Source organism: Magnolia sinica, chromosome 5 (genome assembly GCF_029962835.1).
Source record: "Magnolia sinica isolate HGM2019 chromosome 5, MsV1, whole genome shotgun sequence".
NCBI lineage: Eukaryota > Viridiplantae > Streptophyta > Magnoliopsida > Magnoliales > Magnoliaceae > Magnolia > Magnolia sinica.
This window is the reverse complement of record NC_080577.1, coordinates 101,146,405-101,172,297: the sequence shown is the minus strand read 5'-3', so window position 1 is coordinate 101,172,297 and position 25,893 is coordinate 101,146,405. Positions and strand designations below refer to the sequence as shown.

The window sequence follows — 25,893 nt, the reverse complement described above, 5'->3', positions numbered from 1 at the left end:
TACTATTAAACCTAACTATTAAACTGTTGACTAGGAAATATAAAATAATGGTCCAAATTCAACTGCCAAAATCAGACAATAAGATCATCAGATCATAACATTTTCAAAGCGAGGTCCCATCCATAATCGGCCCTACGATTTGGACGGTCCGAATTTCGAAAGGCGGATGCCATCGTGGGTAAATTATTCCTCAGCAGGTAACTTGCACGCACCCCTAAACCCTGGTTTAAATACTCTTGTACCCTGTAAAAACCCTACTCTGTTCAAAACCTGGTATTACTGTTGGCGAGAGCCCTTCCTTGATTTTCAGTAATCTTAAATCCTCTCCAACTGCTGCCTTTGCTCATCTGCCGATCGTGGAAACTCCATTTTTACTGATCAGCCATGGATGTACCGAGCCTTGCTGTTATTCTTCAAGCATCACTCAGCCCTCTCCCGGAGCAGCGAAAAGCGGCAGAGGAGAGCCTTAATCAGGTGAAATTTTTTGATTCCTCAAACCCCTTTACCATTCTATAGTTTCTGCCGAGAAGAATCTCATTTCCAGCTCTTAAAGTTACGTTATTTGGAAGTTAAATCTTTCTCTGATGTGAAATGTTGGATGAGAGTTTACAGTCTATCGGCTGACTGTTAAGACCCATCTTACATATTTTCTAATTTTTTGTATAGACCCTCTCAGCTTAGTCCAAAATTCACACTGAGGTTGATGCCCTAAACTTATGGTCAGTGGAGTTTTTTGTGGATTCTTGTTAAATACGAAAAAGTTTCGTGATTGGTTGATCACACAGCCAGGGCGGATAATCCGACTGTTGTGGCTTTTGGTCTGTAATCCTTTCAAGAGGTGGCCTATAATTGGATGGTCCAGTTTTGATATACATTCATCCATTGAGGAATAACAGTATGATATGTTGCACTGTTAGTGCACCATGGGTACTGTGCAGTCCGTGCACTTGGATGTTATCATTAATCCATGCTCTCTTCTTACACATGAAGATGCAGCAACTTAAGGAGCTAGAATACAAAAAACAACAGAGTATTGAATTCAGTCAGAGGAAACAATGGTAAACTAAGCTAAAATCACATTCAAATAATCATACTCATTTGTATTTTCTCATGGGTGTGGCTATGCTGATACATCGCCCCACATCATTTCCTAATAACAATAAAGACACCCATTCTCAAAGCCTGCTGGGCCACGTGAGCAAACTACCTTTTTTCTCATTTTTTAAACTAATGAAACAATCCAAATCAAGAGATAAAATTCAAAATGGGTAATTCTTCTAATGTTCTAATCGCATGGGCTGTTTATACCGTCAAATGGTCTAAGAAGAAGCTGAAAAGATGAGCAACTTTTTTTTTCCCCCCCGAAAAACACAAATTCTTAATGAGAAGTCGAACAGCACACCTATGCAGGGTGGACATAAAGCTGTAAACCCCAGAAATTAAAGCAATCTTTAAAGCATTGTCTACCCTAAATCATTTATACCTCATGTTCTCCCTCCAATCACATCGACCATGACAAACCGTCGAACTTCTTTAGAGTGATCCTTCTCGCACCCAAAAAATCCATTGTTTGTATTTGAGATTCCTTTTTTATTTTTTATTTTTTTGCTAATCGATCCACCATGGTATTACTTTCTTGATATATGTGATTCAACTTGTAGCTCATCACTGGCAATTTATTTTGAAGCTCCATCCCTCAATACCATCCCTACTGTTTTGGGATGTGATTTGATATTATCCCCTTAACAATTATCTTTGAATCACTTTCAATGTCTACACTTGATAATCCCATATTAACACAAATCCTCATCCCATCCAACATGACTCATATTTCTGCCGCACTATTTGTGACTATGCCATAGTGATGGTTAAATGGAAATATAACATTTCCTTTATTATACCTACACCGTTCTCCTTCTCCTCGCCCCATCCTCAGGGTCCCTTTTTAATGAACCATCCACATTTGACTTGACCTTGCCTACCTTTGGCCTTACCTGTTTTGCAACTATTGGCTTCTTCATTGCTCCATTGCATTTACTTATGCCCATACATGATAAAGATTGAGGTCTAGAGTGCGGCTCAATGGTAGACATGGCATGCTTCGACATTGAGGTCTCAGGTCTGAATGCAGCTTACTTATAAAAAAAAGGAACATATGACTTTTAATTACGATGGCATGAGGCTCAATCTTACCTTGATTTCAATGTAGCCTATCCATGGAGACTTGGGAGACATCTTCCATAGATTCATTGAGTCTATTGATCATTCCCTAATTCCTTTGGTCTCCATAGCTGGCCCTGCGTGTACACCCAAGTATTGTGTGGTGCCTTGATACACCAGAGAGCCACTTTCTCAATGTGAATACTAGGAAAAATCATTAACTATATAATTTCCTCTCAATTAAACTAATTGTCCACAATTCAATTAACCTATGCATGCAAAACACCACTTTATACTTCATTTGAAGCTCTTTATTTCTTTCCAGAATTGCCTGAGATTGTATCACTGGCATTGTCTTCTTTGCCTGTTAATTCTTAGTGCATATATTATTGTATAAAAGAAATGATGTTCATATTATTAGCACGGACATTTAATGTATTGGAGTCCATCGTCCACACATCTTTGTGGTTATTGTGTCCTACAATCTACGCTTTTCATGCACCTACGTCAGGGTAAGGTAGTACAGGGACTCACTTTTAATTACTAAAGGACAGCTAGAATTTGCCAATGCATTGCCATTGTTTCTATATTGGTTATAACCCATTTACCCTTATAATGCAATAGCTGAATTTTTATTCCTTGTTTTGCAGTTCCAATATGCCCCCCAACATTTGGTGAGACTGTTACAAATCATTGTCGATGGCAACTGTGATACAGCCATACGACAAGCCGCCAGTATTCATTTCAAAAATTTTGTGGCTAAAAATTGGTCACCCCATGAGCCTGGTATGTCTTTGTTAGGTAAGGTCCTGAATGAGTAGTCATTCCTATTGGAGCTTTAACAAATACCGTGCTTGATCAATGCAGGTGAGCAGCAAAAGATATCAACGACTGACAAAGATATGGTGAGGGAGAATCTTCTTTTATTCATTATGCAAGTTCCCCCGTTGCTGAGGTACACTAATTAAGTACTTGTTAGCTTTCCTACAACTAAAGTTCCCTCCAAACTTTTTTAAATTATCATCCAACATCCAAATCAACAATCACTTTTGTGCCACTTGGCAACCATCCCTAAGCTTATTACCCTTAAGAAAGCCACTTAGATTACTTAAAAGCACCACTTAGCCATCTAAACTCTATCCTTCTTCTTCTTCTCCTCCTCCTCCTCCTCCTCCTCCTCATCCGTCTCCTTCTTCTTCTTCTTCCTTCGTCTTCTTCTTCTTCTTCTTCTTCTTCTTCAAAAGCCGCTTAGATTACTTAAAAGCACCACTCAGCCATCTAAACTCTATCTATAGCCCACCTTCTCTTAGAAAAAAAATGTCTTGCCTCTTTCTTCTTCTTCTTCTTCTTCTTTTTTTTATTCTTAAGCTTAAGCCTATGGAGATCGTCCCTCACAACTACTTATTAAACCTCAGCAAAATTCCTACAACAAAGAGAATTCAGCAAAACCAGAGAAAACAATGGAAAAGGAAAAGTTTTGGGCTTGGATCCAGAGTATTGGGGAGGTTTTTAGATCTAAGAAGGCCAAGGAGTGTGCCCCAGCCGCTAGGCTTTGAGACACGGCTCTGGCATAGACTTATCTCTAGTTTTTTCCATTCTGTTGTGCATTCAAGCTCGAAGAAAAAGCAAGCAAGACCTGCCATCAGAATTGAAATTGATTGAGATTGGTGTTATTCAATGATAATTCCACACCAATGACCATTCCTTCCTTCGTTTCCTCCAATTCTCTCTTTCATTTTGGACTGTCGAAAACCATGCAGAAATTTATTTCGACAGAATTTTGCTTCTTTTGATGGAGTAGAGACCACAAATTTGTGGGTGGGTGCAGGTGCCTAAGTCCTAACACCTTGCTTCCCCATCACTGAGGCTCTTGCCTAGATCTCTAATTCATAGAATTTTGGAGTCAAATTTTAAAATTTTGGGCTTCTAAATGATGTTGATCTGATTTTGCTCAAAATGTGTTAGTTGTGATTCCATTATTCAGCATTTCCGCTAGTCTTTTGACATTGCAGGATCCATATCCACAGTTAGGATACTGCTGATTAATAATTTTGTTCTTTCCATGACATCGTTTCTATGTGCATCATAAATGGAGTGCTTGGGGATCCAAGTTGGTCCATTCTTGTCGGATATTATAATTATACATCAGGGTTTTCTATTTCTTTTGAGAGATTTGATAATTTTTATTCATCAAATATTATATGGTATTTTCAGTGGTTTGATGATAATAAAAGGGAAAAACATAACTAATGGTGGTCACATGGCCAGAGGCCCTCCCACTGCTACTTTCCAAGTTATTTTTAGGAGTCATTCTTCTCATATCCTTCTTTAAGTTCTTTGGATTGTTAAGGACACAGTGCTAGCTGACAGGTTTATTTTCAACCAGGGATATTCTTTTATTTTTTGAGAAGAAATCTCTCTCTTTTCAGCATTTTGAAAGCAAAAATGTGCGTACACTTAGTTTGTATATTTTATTCTCTGAAATATTAACTTTTCAGTTTCCCAACTGTAAATTGCTACTGTTGTTTCTTTATCTGCCTCTCTTTCTTGCTTAGATTATATGCCATTTATGTAGGTTTCATACTTTAATATGTTCTTCCATCCAAACCTTCACTATTTGGTGTTTGCTTGGCACGTGTGCATTGAGTAATGCTTATCATCATTTCTCTTGCTCCTTGCCTTGCTCAATGGGTTGCTTTGATGACTGCAAAGTTCTTGGTATTGATGGGTCTTTATGATGTTATGTTTTACAGGTCACAGCTTGGTGAGTGCCTCAAGACTATCATCCATGATGATTACCCCGAACAGTGGCCTAGCCTGTTGCATTGGATAAAGCACAACTTACAAGGCCAACAAGTATATGGAGCTTTATATGTATTGAGGATTCTTTCTAGGAAATACGAGTACGTATAGATATCTTAATCAACAAAAGCAAATTTTCATGTTGGCCAGTCAATGGTTTCATTTATTTGAGGTATTCTAACAGATGGCTTAATCGTGATTTTGTTTGGCCCATGCTAAGTGGCGGTTCCGTTGTGCATGAAATAATAGGCATGTTTGACACAAAACCATAAAACATGATGAGCAATCCATCTTTATTGATAATTATATAGTACTAAGAACTTTATCATACAAGAATGTAAGGAATAATACTAGAGAGATGTGCATGCATCAATATCGGGATGAAAACAATATACTTCACATTCACAAGAATGCTAAGACCTTAGATGCATGATCCTTCTACTTGTGTGCTGCTCCTGCTTTGATTCGGGCGTTGGCTTCCTTGACTTCCTTGACTTCCTGCTCCATTTCTATGTATACTTGCTAACATTTTGAAACAGACCTGCTGCCACCTGCCTTTGTATATTGGTATTTAATACTAGGTATAGAATAAATTTCCTTGTCTTTCTTCTTTCTCTTTCTTTTTGTGAACAGAAAATTTTGAATTATTGTCCATGGAACAAAATAAATGATAATCCTCCAAGGTAATCCATTGAAATGGTGAGGTCCATAGCATAGTGTTTTTGAATGTGATAAAGTTACTAGTGTCAATTTCTTTTTTTCCACTCTTTCATAGAAACGGCATTTCCATGAGTTTGCCTTGGTATAGTGTTCATACTGCCACATTGAATGATCTTGGTGAGCTGCTTTCTATCTATATAATGCATAAAATGCTAGTTTCTAGTAGGGCTAGTTCAATGGCTCTATATCAGTTAGTAGTTTTTGATCCCTCAGACTTCGTTTTGGATCCATTGTGGAGGTGAGGTTTGTTCATTATACCCATCATGACCTGTTTAGAAATCTCATTAATGTGTTGTTCCATCGGATCCAAATCACGATCTAAGCTTCATGTTCCTAAATGGGTTTCTTCAATTCTTTTAGGATTATGCTATACTCTTAGTAAATATTTGCCCACATTCTACAAATAATCTTAGTATCACTTTTTGCTCTTTTTTTTTTTTTTTTTTTTTGTTTTTTTCTTTTGTCAATTCGTCGTGCCTTTCGTGAAGTATTTGATGTATTCATCGTGTTACTCAATTGAGTGGCAGTACAAGATCACTCATATGGTATAAAGGAATCATTTATGATTAGTAGTAATTATTCATAGATTACCAATTTGGTATATTCTGAATGGAGCTTATATACTTAATTTTATTGCTCTAAGATAACCATAAACTCTTCTAATTGATAATCTTGATCTGCCAATCAAATAGATTGTTCTAGTTGCACTTCACTCCCTAAACAATTGATGGTTCAATCAAAATTTATTTATTTATTTTTTCCGGGAAAATAGAGGATATCTCAATCGAGGGAGAGAATGGGCAAATCCTATATGATCAAATATGTATGACACGCCACACCATCCATTAAACATTTGATTTCTTTTCTTTCAATTGTTCTTTTCGCCTCTCTTGTATGACAAAACAGATTTTTTTTGATGTGTAAAATAAAAATTCCAGTGGCTTTTGCTACTATGACCTTTCCGATTATGGTTTTTTTTTTTTAAATTTCTTACAAGCACCTAGTTCAACCTCAAAATGAGAAAGTGTACATACTGAATGTAAATGATTGGAAAGCCATTTCTATGGCTGCTTCTTAAACAGTGAGGTCCATTCTATAGATTGTAGCCCTTTCCCTCATTGTCATCATTAATGGCCAACCGCACAATCCTGTTCTACCATTCCACTCTATCAAGGACCATATTTACAATTAACTTGCAAGCAATGTTGTCAAATGGCATAATCGATCCTGTGCGATCGCACAATTGCATAAGCGATCACACAATTTTTTTTTTTTATTTTTAAATAAATAAATAAATAAATCAATAAAAATGGAAAGTATGCAATTATGCGATCGCTTTATGTGATATGCGATCGCATACCATCCATATGGCATATGCGATCATCGCATATGCCATGTGGATGGCATTATGCAATTATGCGATCGCATAATCGATTATGTGATCACTTTTGACAACATTGCTTGCAAGTCTTTTCTTACTAGCTCCCCCTCCCCCAAACACAAATACACACACACACCCTTTTGGGCCTTCCTCTTGCCCTTTTGAGTTTTCAACTTGAACCAACCCACTCTTAAACGGTGCTGTTTGTGGTCTCTGTTGAACATGGCCAAACCATCTAAGTCTACTTCCCCTCATCTTATGGCTATCCTATAAAATTGCCCTTTAAGTTTGATTGGTACGGCAATGACATGAAACTCCAAAGGCACATCTCTAGGTCTTTCACCTAGCTTGAATTATATGAGTAACATTCTTTTCAATGTCTTAGCTCTCATGAATTATCAACCCAAGATATGGCAAATGGTCATTTTGGGAAACTAGGTCAGAAACTTGAACTAATTCCTTGTTTTCACTCCTAGCGGTTGAGGTATGACGGCCTCTTCCCTAATTCTTGGAATCTGGAGGTTGACACCAGTGCCCTAGGCAACCCAGGGATGTTTGGTAGGCATGGTTAGAAACTTCGAGGTTGAGATTAGATTTGGCCTTCTCTCGGCTAGCGTGGATGGTGATGCTAATTGTTCTGATTTCTTGGGGATAAAAATGGGCATAAGGTCTACTCATTGTGGAAGATGACTTGTTTCTTAAAAGTATGGCCATTGGAAAAGCTTCTTGTCGATGAGATTAAGTGAGTTTCTTCCAAAAGTGTGCTATTGAAGCATATTATGAGGGAGACTAATTCCGCATAGGATAAGCATATGAGGGAGACTATTCAAGCATATTATGTGCTGCCAATTAGTATCTGTTATCTTAGATTTTCTTGGTCTGCGCTTATTGTTAATAAAATTTATTTAGTTTCTTATGACCAAATAAAAAAAAGAAGGGAAAAAGAAAAAAAAAGTTCCAAATCCTTATTGATTAGCAAGGTTTTTGGAACTTTTCAACAGCATTTTAAAAGTTGTGGTGAGTCTTCAACTATACAAATGGCATTGTTTTATGATAATATGGACCGTACAAATCACTCACACAATTGTGATGGCGCACCCAAAAACCACACTGGTAATTGTATAGTAACTATTGATTTTACTCTTAAAATGTGGACCACTTACTATTTTACTATCCATTTGATAACCATGAAATGGATGGTTAGGATTGCTTGGTTAGTGCCAATTGGAGAGATATAATCCGTCCACAATGCATCCCGCAATTTGGGTGGTCTAGATAGATTGACATGAGTGGTACATGCGAGGAGGATGAGTCACTCGCCATTTTCAAAACAGTGGGACCTATGGTTGTAGTCCAGCCCCTTACGTGTAGCTTGTGGCAAGTGGCATGCGAGAAGGATGAGTCACTCATATCCCACAATTTGGATGGTCTAGATAGATTGACACGAGTGTCACGTGTGAGGAGGATGAGTCACTCGCCATTTTCAATACACTGGGAACTATGGTTGTAGTCCAGCCCCTTATGTGTAGCTTATGGCAAGTGGCATCCCCACCAATGCCTTGTTATTAGGATATATCAATCTATGTGCGTCAAGATTATATTTGCTGGATATATGATCATTTTATGTGATCCAAACTATTGATTGGTGAGATATATACTCTATGGAAGGTGTCTTAAAAATCTTCATGATTAGGTCTCCCTTTGTGCTTAGGGAAACCAGCAAAGCATCTGTGAAGCAGGGTGATTGAAAGATTCAAGAGGAAACTCTCTAGGTGGAAGAGTAATTATATCTCATTGGAGGGTCGAATCATGTTCATTAAAATGGTTCTCTCAAAATTGCCACTCTATTTTATCTCTATTTAGATGCCCGAAATCAGTATTGAGAAAGCTGAAGAAGTTGAGGCGGGATTTCTTATAGAGAGGGGCAAAGGTTAAATAAAAATTTCATCTCCTAAGATGAGAAGCGGTGTGCAAGCTAGTAGCCAATGTGGGAGTGGGTATTACTGTGTTAGAGTCTATGAACTTGGCCTTGCTAGGAAAGTTGCTGTGGAGGTTTGACAATGAAGAGAGAAAGTTGTGGAGAGAGGTGATAGTATCCAAGTATGGGATCGGGGTGAAAGAATTGTCGAGCTTTAGGAATTTGGAAGGCAGTCATGTTGTTAGCCTCCGTGTTCAAGGAGGGGGTTTTCTTTATACTTGATTGATGATGGGAACTGTATTCGGTTCTAAGAGGATGCTTGGTATAGGGAAAGATCACTACAGGTTGAGTTTTCGAGGCTTGCTTTATTGGCTCCAGAGTGAAGTGTAATGGGAGTGAGTTGTTATTCTCAAAGTTGCGAGGCTGTGGTGCCCCCTGTTGTCGGGAGTTGTTAAAAGAGGAAGTGAGTGATTTCGCTATGTTATTGGAGTGCCTATAGTACTATCATTTGTCTTTGACTAAAAATGACATGGTGGTATGGAAAGTTCACCCATCGGGAAGGTTCTCGGTTGGTCCTTCTGCTCGTTGATTCGCAAGTTGCTTAATGTGGTAAGGGCGAGGCATCTTCATTACTTTTTGTTCCGTGGGCGGCCCCTCCCAAAGTGTTGGCTTTTGTGTGGTTGGTGGGAAGAAAGAGGGTCGCTACCATAGATAACCTCCAAAAGAGGGCCATGATCATCCCTAACATTTGTATTATATGCATGAAGGTTGCAGAGATGGTAGATCTCCTTTTTATTCATCGTTTGTTTGTTCGTAAAGTGTGGGAGGTTTTCTTATTAATCTTCACAATCGACTGGGTAATGCAGAAGATAGTTGACGATCTCCTATGGGCTTGGCATGACGTAGGGATAAGAAAGGTGGGGAGAGTGATATGGTGCTAGTCTTGATGGTGGTGTTATGGCACTGGCACATATGGAGGGAGTGCAATAGGTGTTGTTTTATCAATAGGCAAGGAACATGGGAGTAGTAGATGGTATGGAAGATTAAGTGGGAAGCAGTCGAATGGGTGTCTAGTTCTAAGAACGTGGATGCTTGTAAGATTAAATCCTTGGTTGGTTTCTAATAATCCTGGTTGTATATTTAGCATTGGCAATTGTCAAGGCGACACTAATAAAAATCAGTTTCCCTTACAAAAAAAAGAACCTAAACAATGGTCAAGGAGATGGTTTGTATTCAAAAGAAGAGTAAGGTTCAGAATATTCTGAACTAATGAGTTTTTCTTTGGGACATCTCAATTATCTGTGAAACTCATCATATAAATGGTTTGGATCATCTAGACTTGAACCTTAGCCCAAGTGGTATGATCCCACATACTGGGAGTCTGGGACTACATGCTCCCCACATACCGGTGACACATGCCCGCTTTCGTCACCGTACTAAAGACTCCTCTCTTTCTTCTTTCTTTCTTAACCAATGCAAGTACACTTGCAAAGTGTATTGTCATTGCATGTAGGGCCAACATGCCTAAAGCATAAGTCTATCATGGATGTTGCATATAGTAAAAGTCAATTTAGTTTACTCATCTTTTAGGCCACACAAGTACATTGAATTCTCAGTGTTAGGGAATTTTGTTTAAGTAGTCATTTCTTTTCAGCATTGGTTGGCTACTAGACAAGAGAATTGGACCAATTTTTTACCCCATGGGAACTTCAATGTGGTCCACCTCATGAGCTGCTTGGATCTTGGATGTTGTTATGTGTAGGGGTGAGTTGGCCATCAAGGGCACTCATATGAGTGAAACTAGGTGGAATGAAGGAGACCAAAGATGGAAAAACAGCCAAGGAAATATTGGGAAGCATATAAAAATTTAATGGGCATAAGGTGCCATCTTAATACTAGGGGTTTGCTAAGGGTGGTTTCAGGGATAGGGGGGTTTGCTGGAATCTAAATATGAGTAGGGGGTGGTTGAGGCTTAAAGCATGTGGGAGGGGGCTTTTGGTCCTTTTACCAATTTTTTACAATTATCTGTTTACTTTAGTTGATCTCTCTCTCTCTCTCTCTCTCTCTCTCTCTCTCTCTCTCTCTCTCTTTTCCTTCTCATTTTCGTTTTGTTGATTCATTTTTTATTTTGTATATTTTTTTATTTGGTTGGTCTAGCTTTCAAGTTTTAGAAGTAGAGGCTCTTTAGTTTAAGAAACCATTTTTTTTTTTTTGTTGAATTTCTTTACATATAAAGTTATTAAAAGAAAGTGTGGGGTCCATGCAAGCCTGCATTTTGAGTGGGTGATAGACCTCACACCAGATCAATGTTTCTTCAAAATGAGATTGTTCAATACCAGCTGTGCTTTCAGTTTCTAAGAGTGGGAGTGTGATTCAAACAATTGGTCTTATGTACCATAGGGTGAATGGTCAATGAACAAAATATCCCATAGATGGAAAAGTCCCCTTTTAATAGGGGTCAATGAATGGAGGGCTAAGAGAGAAAATTCACCAATAGTTCCCATTGAACCGATAAAAAGGTCAAGTATTCATTTGCTAGGATCTTCCAATATAGGAAGGTTTTGGTGTATGTGCCATCCATTGTGAGAACAATCATATATGTAGAAACCGGAAAAAGAAGAGAAGAAAGATTGCCAATTTTCTCATCCTCTAGCATCCTTTATTTATTTAGATGAGCTGGTAGAGACAGTTTAGTGTGGGTGAGCAATCCAGGGTTCAATCCCTAGTAGTGTTACCTTAAAAAAAACCTGAGTGCTAAATATTGTTTTATTTACAAAGAGATAATTACCAAAATCAAATAATCAAAAGATATCTAAACGATAACTAAAGAATAATAACTAAGAGATATACGTCAACATGGTGTTCATCAGGAACACACAAGACTATGCACATAGTCAGTATGGTGCTTTGCATGTACACACGGAGCTGTTTACTCTAACAATATCTATGTTTTGGATTGCTGTATCTTTGGCCCCACCTGTTCAAACTGAAGGCCTGAAGGACTGTATAAATGATTGGATGGAGCATTGTACCTCATTTGTGATTGCACTTTGTTAGATAAGAATTTCCTTCTTTCTTAGGTTTGATTATGTTAGAGAAGAATTTCTTTCTTTCTTAGGTTTGATTATGTTGGCCCTTGTTCCAAGCTGGGCCTCATTAGGATGCTCTAGCCTCCAGCTTGATGGGGAGTGTTGAAAAGTTGATAGTTGAATAAGGACCATTACGCCAAAGTCCATGTAATAAGGCCTATCGGCTCCATTCATGTTTTTACTACTACAAATATGGGTAGAGGGCTAGGGTTTCAATACACCCTAAACATCTTATGTTCTTGATATCTCTCTCCCCTCTCTTTCCCATTGTTTCTCTCATCCATCTTTCTTCTCCTCATTGTAACTTTTCATAGGCCCTCAAGATTAGCACAATGTAGCGGTTTAACACACTTTGTTTCTTTCATTTATTCTCTCATCTCTCTCTCTTACTATCTTGTTGTGTATCTTCTGTTTATAACTAGGGCTATGTTAAAGTGTTTGCTTCAAATATACTAACTTGTTCAACTCATCCACTGTATACTTGGTGTACATCCATGTTAGTCCACATATAACAAACTTTGGACCAGTTGTGAATGGGGCATAGCCCATAAAATCACTAATTTGATAGGAAAGATAATCTGTAAGTGTAGTTTGGGTGCATAGATTGGAAGCTTTAGATTGACCTAATTTGTGAATGTGTTCCTAGTTTTTATTAAATTGTGGCTATTTCACACTAAGTGTAGTCATTGTAACCATTGATTGTAACTATATTTATGATTTCTTTTTTACCAGTATCACATTTTTTTTTTCCATCTATTACTGTTGCATTGATCCACTTTCTTCCCCTCTTAATTAATAGAAATACTTTTTGGTCCATGCAAACTTCTTTTTTGGTTATCTTGTATGGTCTGGTTTGATCAAACCAGTGAACTTGCCAGTTCATTGACCGGTCCTATTTTGAAGACACTTATTTTTTCTTTAATTGCAATTTGCATGTTGTTATGCATGTCTGCTGTATATCTTTGCTGTCGTAACTTGTTAGAAAAATAAGGCACTGTTGTTGCTACTTCTCTTTAAATCTTGAAATATTGGAGTAGAGGCATTGCTGCATTATATCTGTACTTTTCAAGTCATTCTTTTTTTTTTTTTTTTTTTTCTTGGTTGTCTTTCTGGCATCATAGACAATTCAAAGTTCTTTTCTCATTTATTCTTGAGCTAAACTCCCTAACTATTCTTGCTTTCCTTTTCTTTTCCAACCTGAAGGTTTAAATCGGATGAAGAGCGGACACCGGCTTATCTCATTGTTGAGGAGACGTTTCCTTATTTATTGAGTATATTTAACGGACTTGTTCAAACTGCCAACCCTATGCTGGAAGTTGCAGATTTAATTAAACTTATCTGCAAAATATTTTGGTCATCGATATATGTATGTTTCTAGTTTGGCAAGTTATGTAGTTTAGTAAATCTGTCAAATTTATCATTTACCATACTTCTGGCTGTCTTTCCAGTTAGAGATTCCGAAGCAGCTGTTTGATGCCAATGTTTTCAATGCATGGATGATTGTGTTCTTGAACATATTGGAAAGGCCTGTTCCTTCGGAAGGCCAGCCAACTGATCCAGAGTTAAGAAAATTGTGGAGTTGGTGGAAAGTGAAGAAATGGACTGTTCACATTTTAAACCGATTGTATACGCGGTGTGTGCTTGTGTGCAGAGTTATTTCTAGAATTTGGTTATATTATTTGTGAAAAGTGTGTTTTTTACTTCTTTTATAATCTTTAACAAACAGGTTTGGAGATTCGAAACTTCAAAAGCCAGAGAACAAAGCTTTTGCTCAGATGTTTCAGAAAAATTATGCAGGGAAAATTTTGGAATGCCATCTAAACTCGTTGAATGTGATCCTTGAGGGCGGATATATTCCTGATAGAGTTATCAACCTTACTCTCCAATATTTGACCAACAGGTTGGTGTAATATAGGTCTTGATGTTTTCTTCTCTCTTGAAAATTTCAATCCTTTGATCTGTAGTGCCCAGAGATGTCCTGATAAATTATTGCTGTAAACAACTCTGCTACATCTAATATGCTTTGGACTTTATCGTCCTTTCTCTTGAGAAACTGTTATTTTAGATAGTCATGACTGGAATAGAGTTGAGGATTACTATAGAGTCATGCCAAGCAAAAATGCACAAGTTACTTTTGTTGAAACTTAAATGGTACAGCGTTGCCTTGAGGCTGAAAAGTATGAAATACCTTGGACATCTTTCAGTATCTTTGAAAATTAACTTTTATGGATATGGTAGGTTGTCTACTATCCAGTAGGATTCAATGAATTCATGGCTGCCATAAAATTAGCTTTATTTGTTATCCATGTGAACATGAAAACCACATTACATTCACGATAAAAGACAAGTAGAGAAAAAGATTTGCATCTTATGGGTGTATTCTGGATTTGTAATTCATTGTATCTTGGGCTTATTCTTGAGAGAATTTGTTGCAGGTCTACCTTCATACTTGTACACTCACTGGGACTGTACTGCAGCCAAATGACTGCAGTAGTGGATTGAGCTATTGATGGATTTCACTGAGACCATAAAATGCTCTCTCATATTAATTAAAAGGAAGTGAACTTTAATGAAGTATTTGCTGTTGTTATTTTGGTAAACGGTTTTATTCTTCGTTTTCGCAATAGATAACTAAGAGCAGTTGAACGACATATCAAATTCCTGCAAGGGTCGTTACCAATTAGAATAGTATAATTGTACAGCTAAATGCTGTAGTCATTATAGATGGGGTAAAAGGTCATTCAATTGATTCACTTGTGGCTGGATGAAGAATCATGATGGGTCTTTTCCAGGGGATTTGTGCCAGAAAGAGCCTGTTCTTCTCCAGATGCCCTGTTTGATCAAGTCTAATTATCCACCTTGTGGTCGCCTTTCCTTCTCATTCGCTCCATCCTTGAGCTTTTTTTCTCATGTATTCTGGCAATTTGGTTTGGAATTCAGTATTTGCCGACCAATTCTTCAAATTTAGCATTAGTTTGCTTTAGTCTGAAAATAATGCTCTCACTTTGGTTGTAGCCATCTTATGTTGCTACATGTCCCCATAGAATACATTATTCACATACTTCATTACTATTTTTTTTCTTCAAAGAATTTGGTTCAGGAAAGCTTATTTTGTTTGTTATGAATTTGAAGCCAACTTCCTTTTCTCTTAGTTCAGTTTGCATTAGGGCATCTAAATCATTGATGAATATCACATCTCTTTGCTACTAATGAAAAAGTAGTTTTATAGACATCTTTCAGAAAAAAAGTCATTTTATAGACTTGTCAATGCAACACTGTCATGTAAGTTTAGGTGGACTACCGAATTTAGCAGCAAATAATTTCGATTTAGATGTTATTTTTTTTTTTAATTTTTTGCTTTTCATTTTAGCAGCAAAAAACTTTTATAGGCTTAGATTAAATTTGAAAAAAAAAAAAAAAACTTTTATAGGCTTAGATTAAATTTGGTTGTCTGTTTTGTGCAGCATTTCAAAAAATAGTATGTATCAGTTGCTGGAGCCACGGCTTGACATGTTTCTTTCTGAGATTATTTTTCCACTTATGTGCTTCAATGACGATGACCAAAAGTTATGGAATGATGATCCACATGAGTATGTGCGAAAAGGTTATGGTGAGTTTTAAAATCGTTCGCATCACAAAGTAATTCTATTATTGTTTTGCTTAGTTTCAATTTTAATTTTGTCACCCGTAAAAGCTCCTCAATTCTATTGGTAAAGAAAAAGGCTCCTTAATCCTCGTGCTTTAGCGCAGATATCATTGAAGACTTATATAGCCCTCGAACGGCATCCATGGATTTTGTGAGTGAGTTGGTGAGGAAACGTGGAAAAGAAAACCTTCAAAAATTCATTCAGTTCATTGTGGATATTCTTGTAAGGTACCTGATTCAATATTCTGCCAAACTTGAGGCCTTCTTTTTGTTTACCTCTTGAAGTGTGTCACTCTGTTAAACATTCTTTTGTTATGCAGATACGATGAGGCATTGATCGAGAATAAGCCATATCGAAAAAAAGATGGTGCTCTTCTTGCTATTGGAACATTATGTGATAAATTGAGAAGAACTGAACCTTACAAGTCTGAGCTTGAGAGAATGTTGGTGCAACATGTTTTTCCTGAGTTTAGCAGTCCAGCTGGTCATCTTAGAGCAAAGGTTTGTCACCTTTTTCCTCCCCCGTTTTTTTGTTTGCTTTGTGCTTTTAGTATAGTATCATGTGGCAGGTTAGTGTCTCTATCCTTTTGCTTCCGCTGCTTGCACTTTCAGTATGGATTTATTTCCTTTGATGCTTGGTGCGTTATTTGTGGAGAGGTGGGAGTTAAGTTTGTTATGTGTGTCTGCAATGTGTTAGGATATACATGCTTGCATGATGAATCCTTCTCTTGATTTTCATTTTCTTAATGAAGAAGTTCAATTCATAGTTGCAACTGTGTAGGGGATTGCTAAATGAAGTGTAAGATTTCTCTACATTTCATCTCCATGGGGTCTGATTGTGCTTGGTTGCTAAGGTTTTGAACTCAACACAATATCATGGACAAAGACTCTTGGGTTAAAAGGGAACTAACATAATGATTTAGTGTGTTTGGAGTCAACTATACAGAGTGATTGACTTTTGTTTGGTACAGATATTGGCTCAAAAAAGCTATAGAGGTGTTGTGGGATCCCGGGTAGAGAATCTGCATTGCGAATTGTCAAGGGTAGGAGAGGAGGGCCTCCTGCTATTGGGTCTTGGGAGATGTAGGCGGTGCCTTATATTTTATGCCTTAGCTAGGTACTGTTTGGAGGTATGTATGTGTCTAGAGAGTTTCCAGAAGAATCTCTGTAGCTTCGTAGAGGCCTGAATCTCCTTAGCTTCATTGGAGGCCTTGGTTTGGATTTGCATGTGTCCCCTAATACTCAGAAGGAGACCGTAGATGGCAGGGTTAGAATTTTTGTCAAGAATGAGACTGTCCTCCAGCAAAATGTTGACTAATCAGTGAAGTAGAAGTGGAAGTGGAAGAGGAGGCTGTTAAGGGTGTATGGACTGATCAGTATATGAATTGTTCAGATGGAGGATTGTATTTGTTAGAGTATGCTGTGGAGGTTCCCCTTCGTGCCACATTCAGACATTCTTGACTATTGGGTCCTGCTATAGTAATGACTTGGAGGTGGATCCTAAGCTATGGATTTGAGCAGGTCTATTCCCCTCCCAGTGGAAGGGAGAGCATATTTTGTGAAGGTGTGAGAGGAAGGGGAAGCATCAATGAATTGGTTGGGTGAGGATTGTGGGATCGGTGGAAATGATGGTGGCACTGATTGGCATAGAACAATTGGAGGGAAGGCTTATGTGGGAAGTGGAAGGAGCAATGTGGAAGAGAGAGAAAACTGATAGCAAGGGGGCATGTGTGGTGCTTCCACCTTGAAGATTGTTCTTGGTGAGATGCTTGAAATAATTCTTCAACTGGATACTTAGTTTTGCAACGATTGCATATCCATATTACCAATTCTATGTTGCAGCTTGTTTTTGGGGAGACTCCTAAACCATTATTGATTATTATTATTATTATTTGTAAATAATATTTGTTGGAAACTTCTGTTTTCCTTTATATATAACATTCAGTGATTGTGCAAATTTACAGTTTCTGCTCATGTCTTGCTTGACATTTCACTAAAAGGTAAGCAAAATCATTCATGCTGCTATAATAGTGCCAAGTGTCTGTGTTAGCTCCCCAGTCCCTATCACTGTATAATTTTATCTGAAGGATCAACCGGGGCCTATAAATTTTGCTTGCCTTGTGTTATCCTACTCAATAGTCTTGGGAAGCAATTGTAAGTTTGGTTCAGGTGGGCCTTGAGGTGATTCGAAAGATTTGATCACTAACCAACATTTGAAGTGCAAACCAGATGAAATGATTGGATCCGATTGATCCAAAAATCATTCACGATTTTTCTCTGGCTCACATGGATGACGGTATTTAGGGGAGAGTCGTATGGATTGTTCAATTCAACTAGTCAATCAAGGAACTTTCCAACCTGGACGGTTTTGGTGGAGTAGGTTGTTAATAAAGGAAAAAGCAGAAGTCTTTAAGATTAACTGACCATTATAACTTTTTACCTGCCTAGAGCTTCTTCTCCTTCTGGTTTCTTATTCTTCTTATCATTTACTATCTTCCAAAACGTTCCTTCTCATCCAAGAGGGTGTCGGCACCCATCCTCAGGCATTTGGCATCAGATTTTCCGTTAGCCATGACTTCTAATGTGTGCACTCCATTGAGGACCTTTAATTTTAAAGAGAAAAGAAGGAAGTGCTATTAATATTGAGCATGTAAGAAGCCTATCATTTGGGGTTTCATACTTATACATACATATGTACACGTGTGTATTTATGTGTGTGCTTTTTTTTTTTTTTTTGTTTGGGGGGGGGGGGGGGGGAGATTGTGTGGGCCCTATAGCTGTACACGAACCGAGTTAGCTCGGTTAACTCGCTTGACTCGAAAAAGCTCGATTCGAGTCGGTTTGAAATTGAGTTTGAGCCGAGTCGAGCTGATTTTTGGAGCTCGAAAAAATTTCAAGCCAAGTTCGAGCTTCTCCGAGCTCGAATCGACTTGGATTGAACCCCAACTCGGATCGAACCAGGTCGGTGACTCATTTATTTTGATATTGATGTTGCTCACCAACCGTTTGATGAAATGACTCAATGAAGTGTCGGCCAGTGGCGAGGAAGGTATGGATATGAAACAAATACCCTTATATCTTGATTTTGATGTTGCCTACTGAGTTTTTGATGAAATACCTGTAAACTATTGTTGATGTTTTACATATTGAGAGAAATTGAAGGTGCACTCCATGTGTTTGAGAAAATGCCGCACAGGCTTGATCTTGGCTCGAACTCAGCTTGAACTGGTGCGAGCTGCTGATCGAGCCGAGCTGGGGTCAGCTAGTGGCTGAGCCGAGTCGAGCTGTGCCAAGCTCGACTCAGTTCGACTCGTGTATAGTTCTAGTGGGCCCCACTGTGGCATGTGTATGACACCCACTCAATTCATCATGTGCGCTCCCTCATGTTTACATTGGAGCCCAATCCAATATTGTCGACACTACCATAGGTTATGGTAGTGTTGAACTGTATGGACCCCAATGTGGCATGTGTATGACATCTGCGCACCCTTGTGTTTACCCGGGAGCCCAAAAATCAGGCCAAAATGACCATCCATGGGAAGCAATGTAAAATCATACGTAAAGCATCTAAAATCACGTTTGTGGCCCACTTGAGCATTGAAATTGTCTGATTTTTGGGATGTCCCTTCGTCTTGGTGTAGTGCATTTGATGGAAGGATTGGATGGCATATGCACAACAAAATGGACTCCACATGATTTGAATGGCATTAATAGGTGGGTGTCTGCTCCCAATCGTCTTGTTGTGTGGCCCACCCAAGGTTTGGATTGACCTGATTTTTGGGCTCTAGGAAAAATGTCGGAGGATATCATGCATTCATCATGGCAGGCGCCATTTTACTTGACACTACTGTAAGTTACAACAATGTCAGCGCCATGTGATCAAACCTCATGCACATGCATAAAGGGTTTTGCTAACGTTTCCACCTTCATGGGCACATTAGCAAAGTCCCAAAACCTTTTAAATGACATGATGGTGGCTTAATCGTTGATTCGTACTGTCCTTTCTTTCATACAACTAGGGACTAAGCCATGGTGCAAAAATCATGCCAATTCCTAAGTCTCCAATCAATAGCATGGAAAATGGACTGTCAAGATTGAGCAGATAAACAAAATAGGCCCAGTCATCATCTTGAACCATCCATCATATGGATCCCACTTCATATTGCTTAGGATTCCAAAGTAGCACTTCGGTTTGATGATTCTAACCATGTGATCTATGGCTCGTAAAAAACAGACGGTTGTAACAAATTGACATCCTTCATAGGATTGGGACATATGTTTGGCATGATTCTTGCACCATGGCGTGGTCCCAATGGTATTTGTTGAATTAACCGTTCAAATTGATGATTGGGGGTCCCAAACGTCAATCAAAAGGTTTGGGGACACTGCTAAGGAATAATGTCCCCATGAAGGTGGGGGCATTAGCAAAACCCTCATATTTATGTATGGATTTGTTTGCACATGTGTGAACATCATCATCACCATTATGTATGCTTTACACCTACTAACTATGGTTGGCTACATGAATCCGGTTATGCAATTCCACACTTTCAAGGACACGCATATGATTCAATACATGTAGTGTTTAAGTATTGACATTGATGCTCATGTTGCACCATTGGGATATTGAAAAATACCGCATGTATTGGGGAATGTATTGCTGTCTAAGGGAAACATTGGGAAATGATGCAATTTTTCAATAAAACCTGCTCTTAGAGGACACATGATGACACACTTAGAACTAAAAAACATTACGAAAACACAAGAATGCATAATAAGTTTTCATTATATAGGGCCTTAACATGCGCTGATTGAGGGAAATGATGCAGTTATATATCTAAAATGAATTCATATCATTCAAATATCCTACGTTACAAGTTACAATCATAAACTAAAGAGAACATACCTTTGCCTCAATACACACACACACACACACGCATATACATATATATAAAATATAATATAATATAATATAATATTCAATTAATAAATCAGTGCATTTTGGGAAATTTTTTTTAAAAAATAAACTATATATTTTTATAAAATTAATATTATTTTTGAAATGGCAGAAGGGTGTGGCCAATCTACTCACAAACAGATTTCCCCAAAAAAAACACTTGAAAAATGATAAATTTTTTCCCCCAATTTTACTGTTTTTTTCAACCCTCAAAAGCAAGTTATTTGGCTAAAATTGATGTGAAGAATTTGATTCAAAACAATTGTAATGTGATATGAATAATATGATTCTCAAGTTGACTAATCTCTCCAAGTTTCTCTGGTTTTTTCTCTTTTCAATTTACAGAGCTTCTCGAGAATTTCTTTTTCGTTTTTGCTGCCATAATTGTTGAATCCTTCTGGAGATAACACACTAAATCTCCATAATTAATTCCTTACTCTTTACAACATTTATCATACTTTAAGATACTTTGCATGGACATATGAAACTTAGGGATATTTATCCTTTGACCATGGTGTGCCAAAACGGTTACGTATCGGCCGTAACGGCCGATACGTAACGGTAACGGTGGGAACCGTTACGCGTTTCGGGGTCGTATCGGCCTTTACCCGATTTTGTACCCGTATCGGCCGAACAACGGTAACTTTTTTTTTTTTTTTCATTTTAAGCTCTATTTTTGCTATTTTTTTGAAACCTCTTGCTTCCAAACTGTTTTTCGCTCCTTCTACTACTAATTTTGACCAACCTTGGCTAGGTATTTGAGATAAAAACACATTATATTACGTATTTTCTTGAATCAAAGCTCGGTGGGCCATTTTTTAGAAATTCGTCAAAAATAGTTATTTATACTTTTTTTAATATGTTTTGCTGTTTTAATCATGCCATATGATGTGTTAATCATAGTAGAAGATGTTAATGTGCATTTTACAGATTTGGGGTGCCATTTAATAATTTTTTAATATTTTTTCTATTTACGCATGAATTTTGGCCCCTTTTTCTAAAATTCGAAAAATCAATTTTTAATGGTTTTTTTGCTGTTTTAATCATGCCATTTGATGTGTTAATCATAGTAGAACATGTTAATGTGCATTTTACAGATTTGGGGTGCCCTTTTATATTTTTTTTATATTTTTTTCTATTTACGCATTTATTTTTGCCCTTTTTTTGAAAATTCGAAAAATCATTTTTTAATGATTCTTTTGTTGTTTTAATGATGCCATATGATGTGTTAATCATAGTAGAACATGCTAATGTGCATTTTAAAGATTTGTGGTGCCATTTTATATATTTTTTTATTTTTTTCTATTTATGCATTTATTTCGGCCTGTTTTTTGAATATTCGAAAAATCATTTTTTAATGATTCTTTTGCTGTTTTAATGATGTCATATGATGTGTTAATCATAGTAGAACATGTTAATATGCATTTTACATATTTGGGGTGCCATTTTATAATTTTTTTATATTTTTTTTCTATTTACGCATTTATTTCGGCCCTTTTTTTGAAAATTCGAAAAATCATTTTTTAATGATTCTCTTGCTGTTTTAATGATGCCATATGATGTGTTAATCATAGTAGAACATGTTAATGTGCATTTTACATATTTGGGGTGCCATTTTATATATATTTTTAATATATTTTTTTTCTATTTACGCATGAATTTTGGCCCTCAAAAATAATTGCAAACACCTAAATGTAAGATATTTTCATATTATATTCATTCTAATATATCTATCATTGATAGTAGATGGAAAATTAAATATATGAATTTTGTAGTCAAATTCAGGTTATCTGGTTCATAAATTCATCAGACAGTCCGATACAACTTCTCACCAAAGAGTGGAGCGTTACACCACCATAAACATGTTCCAATTTATAAATAAATGCATATTTGGAATGCTTAGAATATTCCGGATTTAATTCATATTTTTTCATATCTTTTTGGCAAAAAAAATTTTGCGCCGTTACGGGCCGTTACGCCCCCATATCGCCGTTACGCCCCCGTATCCGTATCGGTTTTGGAGGGCACCGTTACACCAACTGATACCGATACGGGACACCTTGCCTTTGATTCTTGTGTTGGATGTAAGTCTATGAGGCAAGTGCAAAGGGTAGATAGGTAGATGTTGAAATAATCCTCCAAGGCATGTGGAGAATTAACACTTGGGAGTTATTGCAAGTTACAATGTGATCCTTTTTCTTTTTCTTTTTTTTGACTTGCCTTGTGTATTTCTCTTTATAATTGGGAAACAATCTTTTCTCTCAAGGAGAATTTGTTGCGGGTAGGCAAATCTGAATAGTGCTTTGGTGGCCCATGAGGCATGAATGCATCGACTCGAGGTACAGGGAGAAGAAGAGTGGCTTGGTTTACAAGCTTGACATTGAGAACGTGTACGATCATGTAGATTTGGGCTTCTTGGATTATATGCTTTAGAGAGTGGGCTATGGTTAGAAGTGGAGGGGGTGGATCAAGGCTTACGTCCAATATCCGTCCCACTCCATTCTTATTAATGGTTCCCCTAAAGGTTTTTTAAAAATCCTCTAGAGGTCTAAGGCGGGGGGATCCCTTATCTCCTTATTTATTTGTGGTGATTGGAGAGGCTATCCTCCAAAGGGGGGCGGATCTTGGTTTGTTTGGGGGTTTCAAGGTTACGAGCGAGGGGCCTCAGATCACCCAACTACAATACGCGGATGACACCTTACTTTTTTGTGAGTTAGAGGCGACGTCTCTGGATAATCTTTAAATTAATGGTTTGCTTCGAGGCAGTGTCAGGGTTAAGAGTGAATGTCTCGAAATCGAAAATGCTGGGCATTCATGTGGAGGGAGAAGAGCTTCAGAATTTTGTTAACATTTTTGGGTGCAAGTCATGGGTTTTTCCTTCTTCCTATCTTGGTCTTCCGCTTTGTATCGGGAAGCTGGCTAGTCATCTTTGGGATAGGGTGATAGAAAGGATTGAGAGGAGACTAGCTAGTTGGCAAAAGTCGATTCATCTCCTTGGGAGGTTGCTTAACTCTTATTAAGACGACGTTTTCCAACATGCCCATATACTTTGTCTCTTTTCAAATGTCCCATCTCGGTGCTGTCTAGGCTTGAAAAATTGAGGCGTGATTTCTTGTGGAAGGACGCAAATGAAGGCAACAAATTTTATTTTCTTAAGTGGGACGGGGTGTGTAGACCTGTTAGAGGAGGGGTAAGAATTAGACCTTTGGGGGCAATGAACACGACGTTGCTAGGAAAGTGGATCTGGAGATTCAAAGTGGAAGAGGGAAGGCTTTGGAGGGAGTTGGTTGCCGCTAAATATGGCCCTCAGGATGGTGGGTGGTTCGTGAGGGGGCCATCATTGTATAGGGCTTCCTCTATTTGGAAAGTGATTGTGGCTATTGAGCACTTGGTTCGAAAGGGTATTGCTTTTGTCATTGGTAATGGGCTTTGTATTTGTTTTTGGGTCGACGTCTGGTGTGATGACTTGGCTCTTCAAGTCTTATTTCCAAGAATTGCGCGGCTTGCTCCAGATCGCTTTGTCGTTATCGCGGATTGCTTTTCCATTATGAGTGGAGTGGTGATATGGGCCCCTCCTTGCAGGAGGAATATGTCGGAAGTAGAGTTTGATGATTATGTTGCCCTTCTTGAAGTATTGCAAAATTCCAAGGTCGACATCTAGGAGGTTGATTATATCACGTGGTCTTGCAGTCCTTCCCGAAAATTCTTGTTAAGTTTCTTTTTGCTAGTGTAATAGAATTGTCAAGACGTCTCCCTCTTCATCCATTCCATCATTGGTTCTATGGTGCTCCACCCTCAAGTTGCAGTTTTTCTGTTGGTAGCCTGTCGCCAAAGGATCTTTACTATTGATAACTTACAGAAAAGGGCCATTATTTTCCTTCCTAATATTTGCTTGATGTGTATGGCTAGCGACGAGTCCATCGATCATCTTTTCATTTGTTGCGCTTTCGTTGGAAAGGTGTGGTCTCACATTTTATCGATGTTTCACATGGATCGGGTGATGCCATCATCGGTAGGGGACCTCCTTTGGGCTCGGCACGGTGGAGGCATTGGGGAGGTAGGGAAAGTGAGCTGGTGGCTGCTAATTATGGCAGTGTTTTGGGTCATTTGGGGAGCCAAACATGGTTGTTGCTTTAGGGATATTTGGGTGGGGGTGGATGAGGTTATTAGGAAAGTTCGGGGCCTGGATTGGGCAAAGCATGCTTTGGTCGTATAGGCTGCTTTTTTGTTGTTGTTGTGTACTTGGCGTTGTCTTCTTTTTGCTCGCTTTTCACGAGCTCTCAATAAAGTGATTTTTCATCTTAAAAAAAAATCTTCTCTTATCCCTTACAATTTTTTAGATAGGAATGATGGCATTTTTTATTGCTCAATTAGCTTATCATTATTTAACTATTGCAATGGTTTATATTTAAAAATATGTAGCACATCTTATCTTATGTTTTTTTAACAAATAAAGAGTTTTATTTGAAAAAAAAAGAGAAATTTACAGAAAGACTTACAAACGACGCGACAAAGATCATTTCTACCCCCACAACATCCTCTTACGGACTAAAATATGACTTCATATCCCTAAACAAGCCCCAAAAACATGCACGCTAAAGACAAACACCCATTAGGGGTCCAACTACATACATGAACAAAGCCCATGCAAGCAGATTCAACCACCTACCTTCTCGTATGGAGCTCCCCTTAATTACACCACAGAGTTTTCTCCGAATTTTGTATAATTATTGCCCTTTTGAGCCTTGTAAATTTCTTTCTAACCCTTGCCCAATCTAGAAGCACTCTGCTAATTCTGCTCAGAACTACCCTAGAAATCTGTTACTTTCCCCTCAAAAAGTTCTTTTGCTTCTCTCCAATCAAATGCACCCCTATAATTGTGAAGAAGGCTCTATGCCACAGCCACCTCCCCGTCAAGCCCCATGTAGGGTATGGCCAGTTTTCCAATGCCGAGGAGACCAATTTTGTGAATATCCAGGACATCCCAAACTTCTCTAGACTGGTTGACTATATCTCTTTCGCTACCTGGCAAGGTGTCAAGAGGTGATTCATCTATTCTTCAGCTCTACCACACATAATGCATCAATCAGGTAGCATCTACCCTCTGCGTTGAAGTTGATCCACCGTTAGAATTTTTCCCAAGCAAGTAGCCAAGTGAACACCTTGATTTTCAGCAGAACCTTGGCAGACCATAAATTACCTACATTGAATGAGAGAACG

The 25,893-nt window shown here is 38.1% G+C and overlaps 1 protein-coding gene across 5 annotated transcripts in view; it reads left to right on the top strand.

Annotated features, from left to right (window-relative positions):
- The first annotated feature begins 300 nt into the window (after positions 1-300).
- Positions 301-25,893, top strand: part of LOC131246445 (importin beta-like SAD2) — a 57,219-nt gene continuing 31,626 nt past the window's right edge. For 3 of the 5 annotated variants that reach the window (XM_058246589.1, XM_058246586.1, XM_058246590.1), the window contains exons 1-10: positions 301-474; positions 2,811-2,946; positions 3,028-3,115; positions 4,914-5,063; positions 13,274-13,436; positions 13,519-13,703; positions 13,797-13,970; positions 15,535-15,680; positions 15,821-15,944; positions 16,037-16,217. In XM_058246589.1, coding sequence (XP_058102572.1) covers positions 385-474; positions 2,811-2,946; positions 3,028-3,115; positions 4,914-5,063; positions 13,274-13,436; positions 13,519-13,703; positions 13,797-13,970; positions 15,535-15,680; positions 15,821-15,944; positions 16,037-16,217 — 1,437 coding nt within the window. In that variant the 5' untranslated portion in view covers positions 301-384. Of the gene's footprint in view, positions 475-2,810; positions 2,947-3,027; positions 3,116-4,590; positions 4,608-4,913; positions 5,064-13,273; positions 13,437-13,518; positions 13,704-13,796; positions 13,971-15,534; positions 15,681-15,820; positions 15,945-16,036; positions 16,218-25,893 lie in introns of those variants that run through there. The other 2 variants (XM_058246587.1, XM_058246588.1) reach the window with 2 other exon arrangements.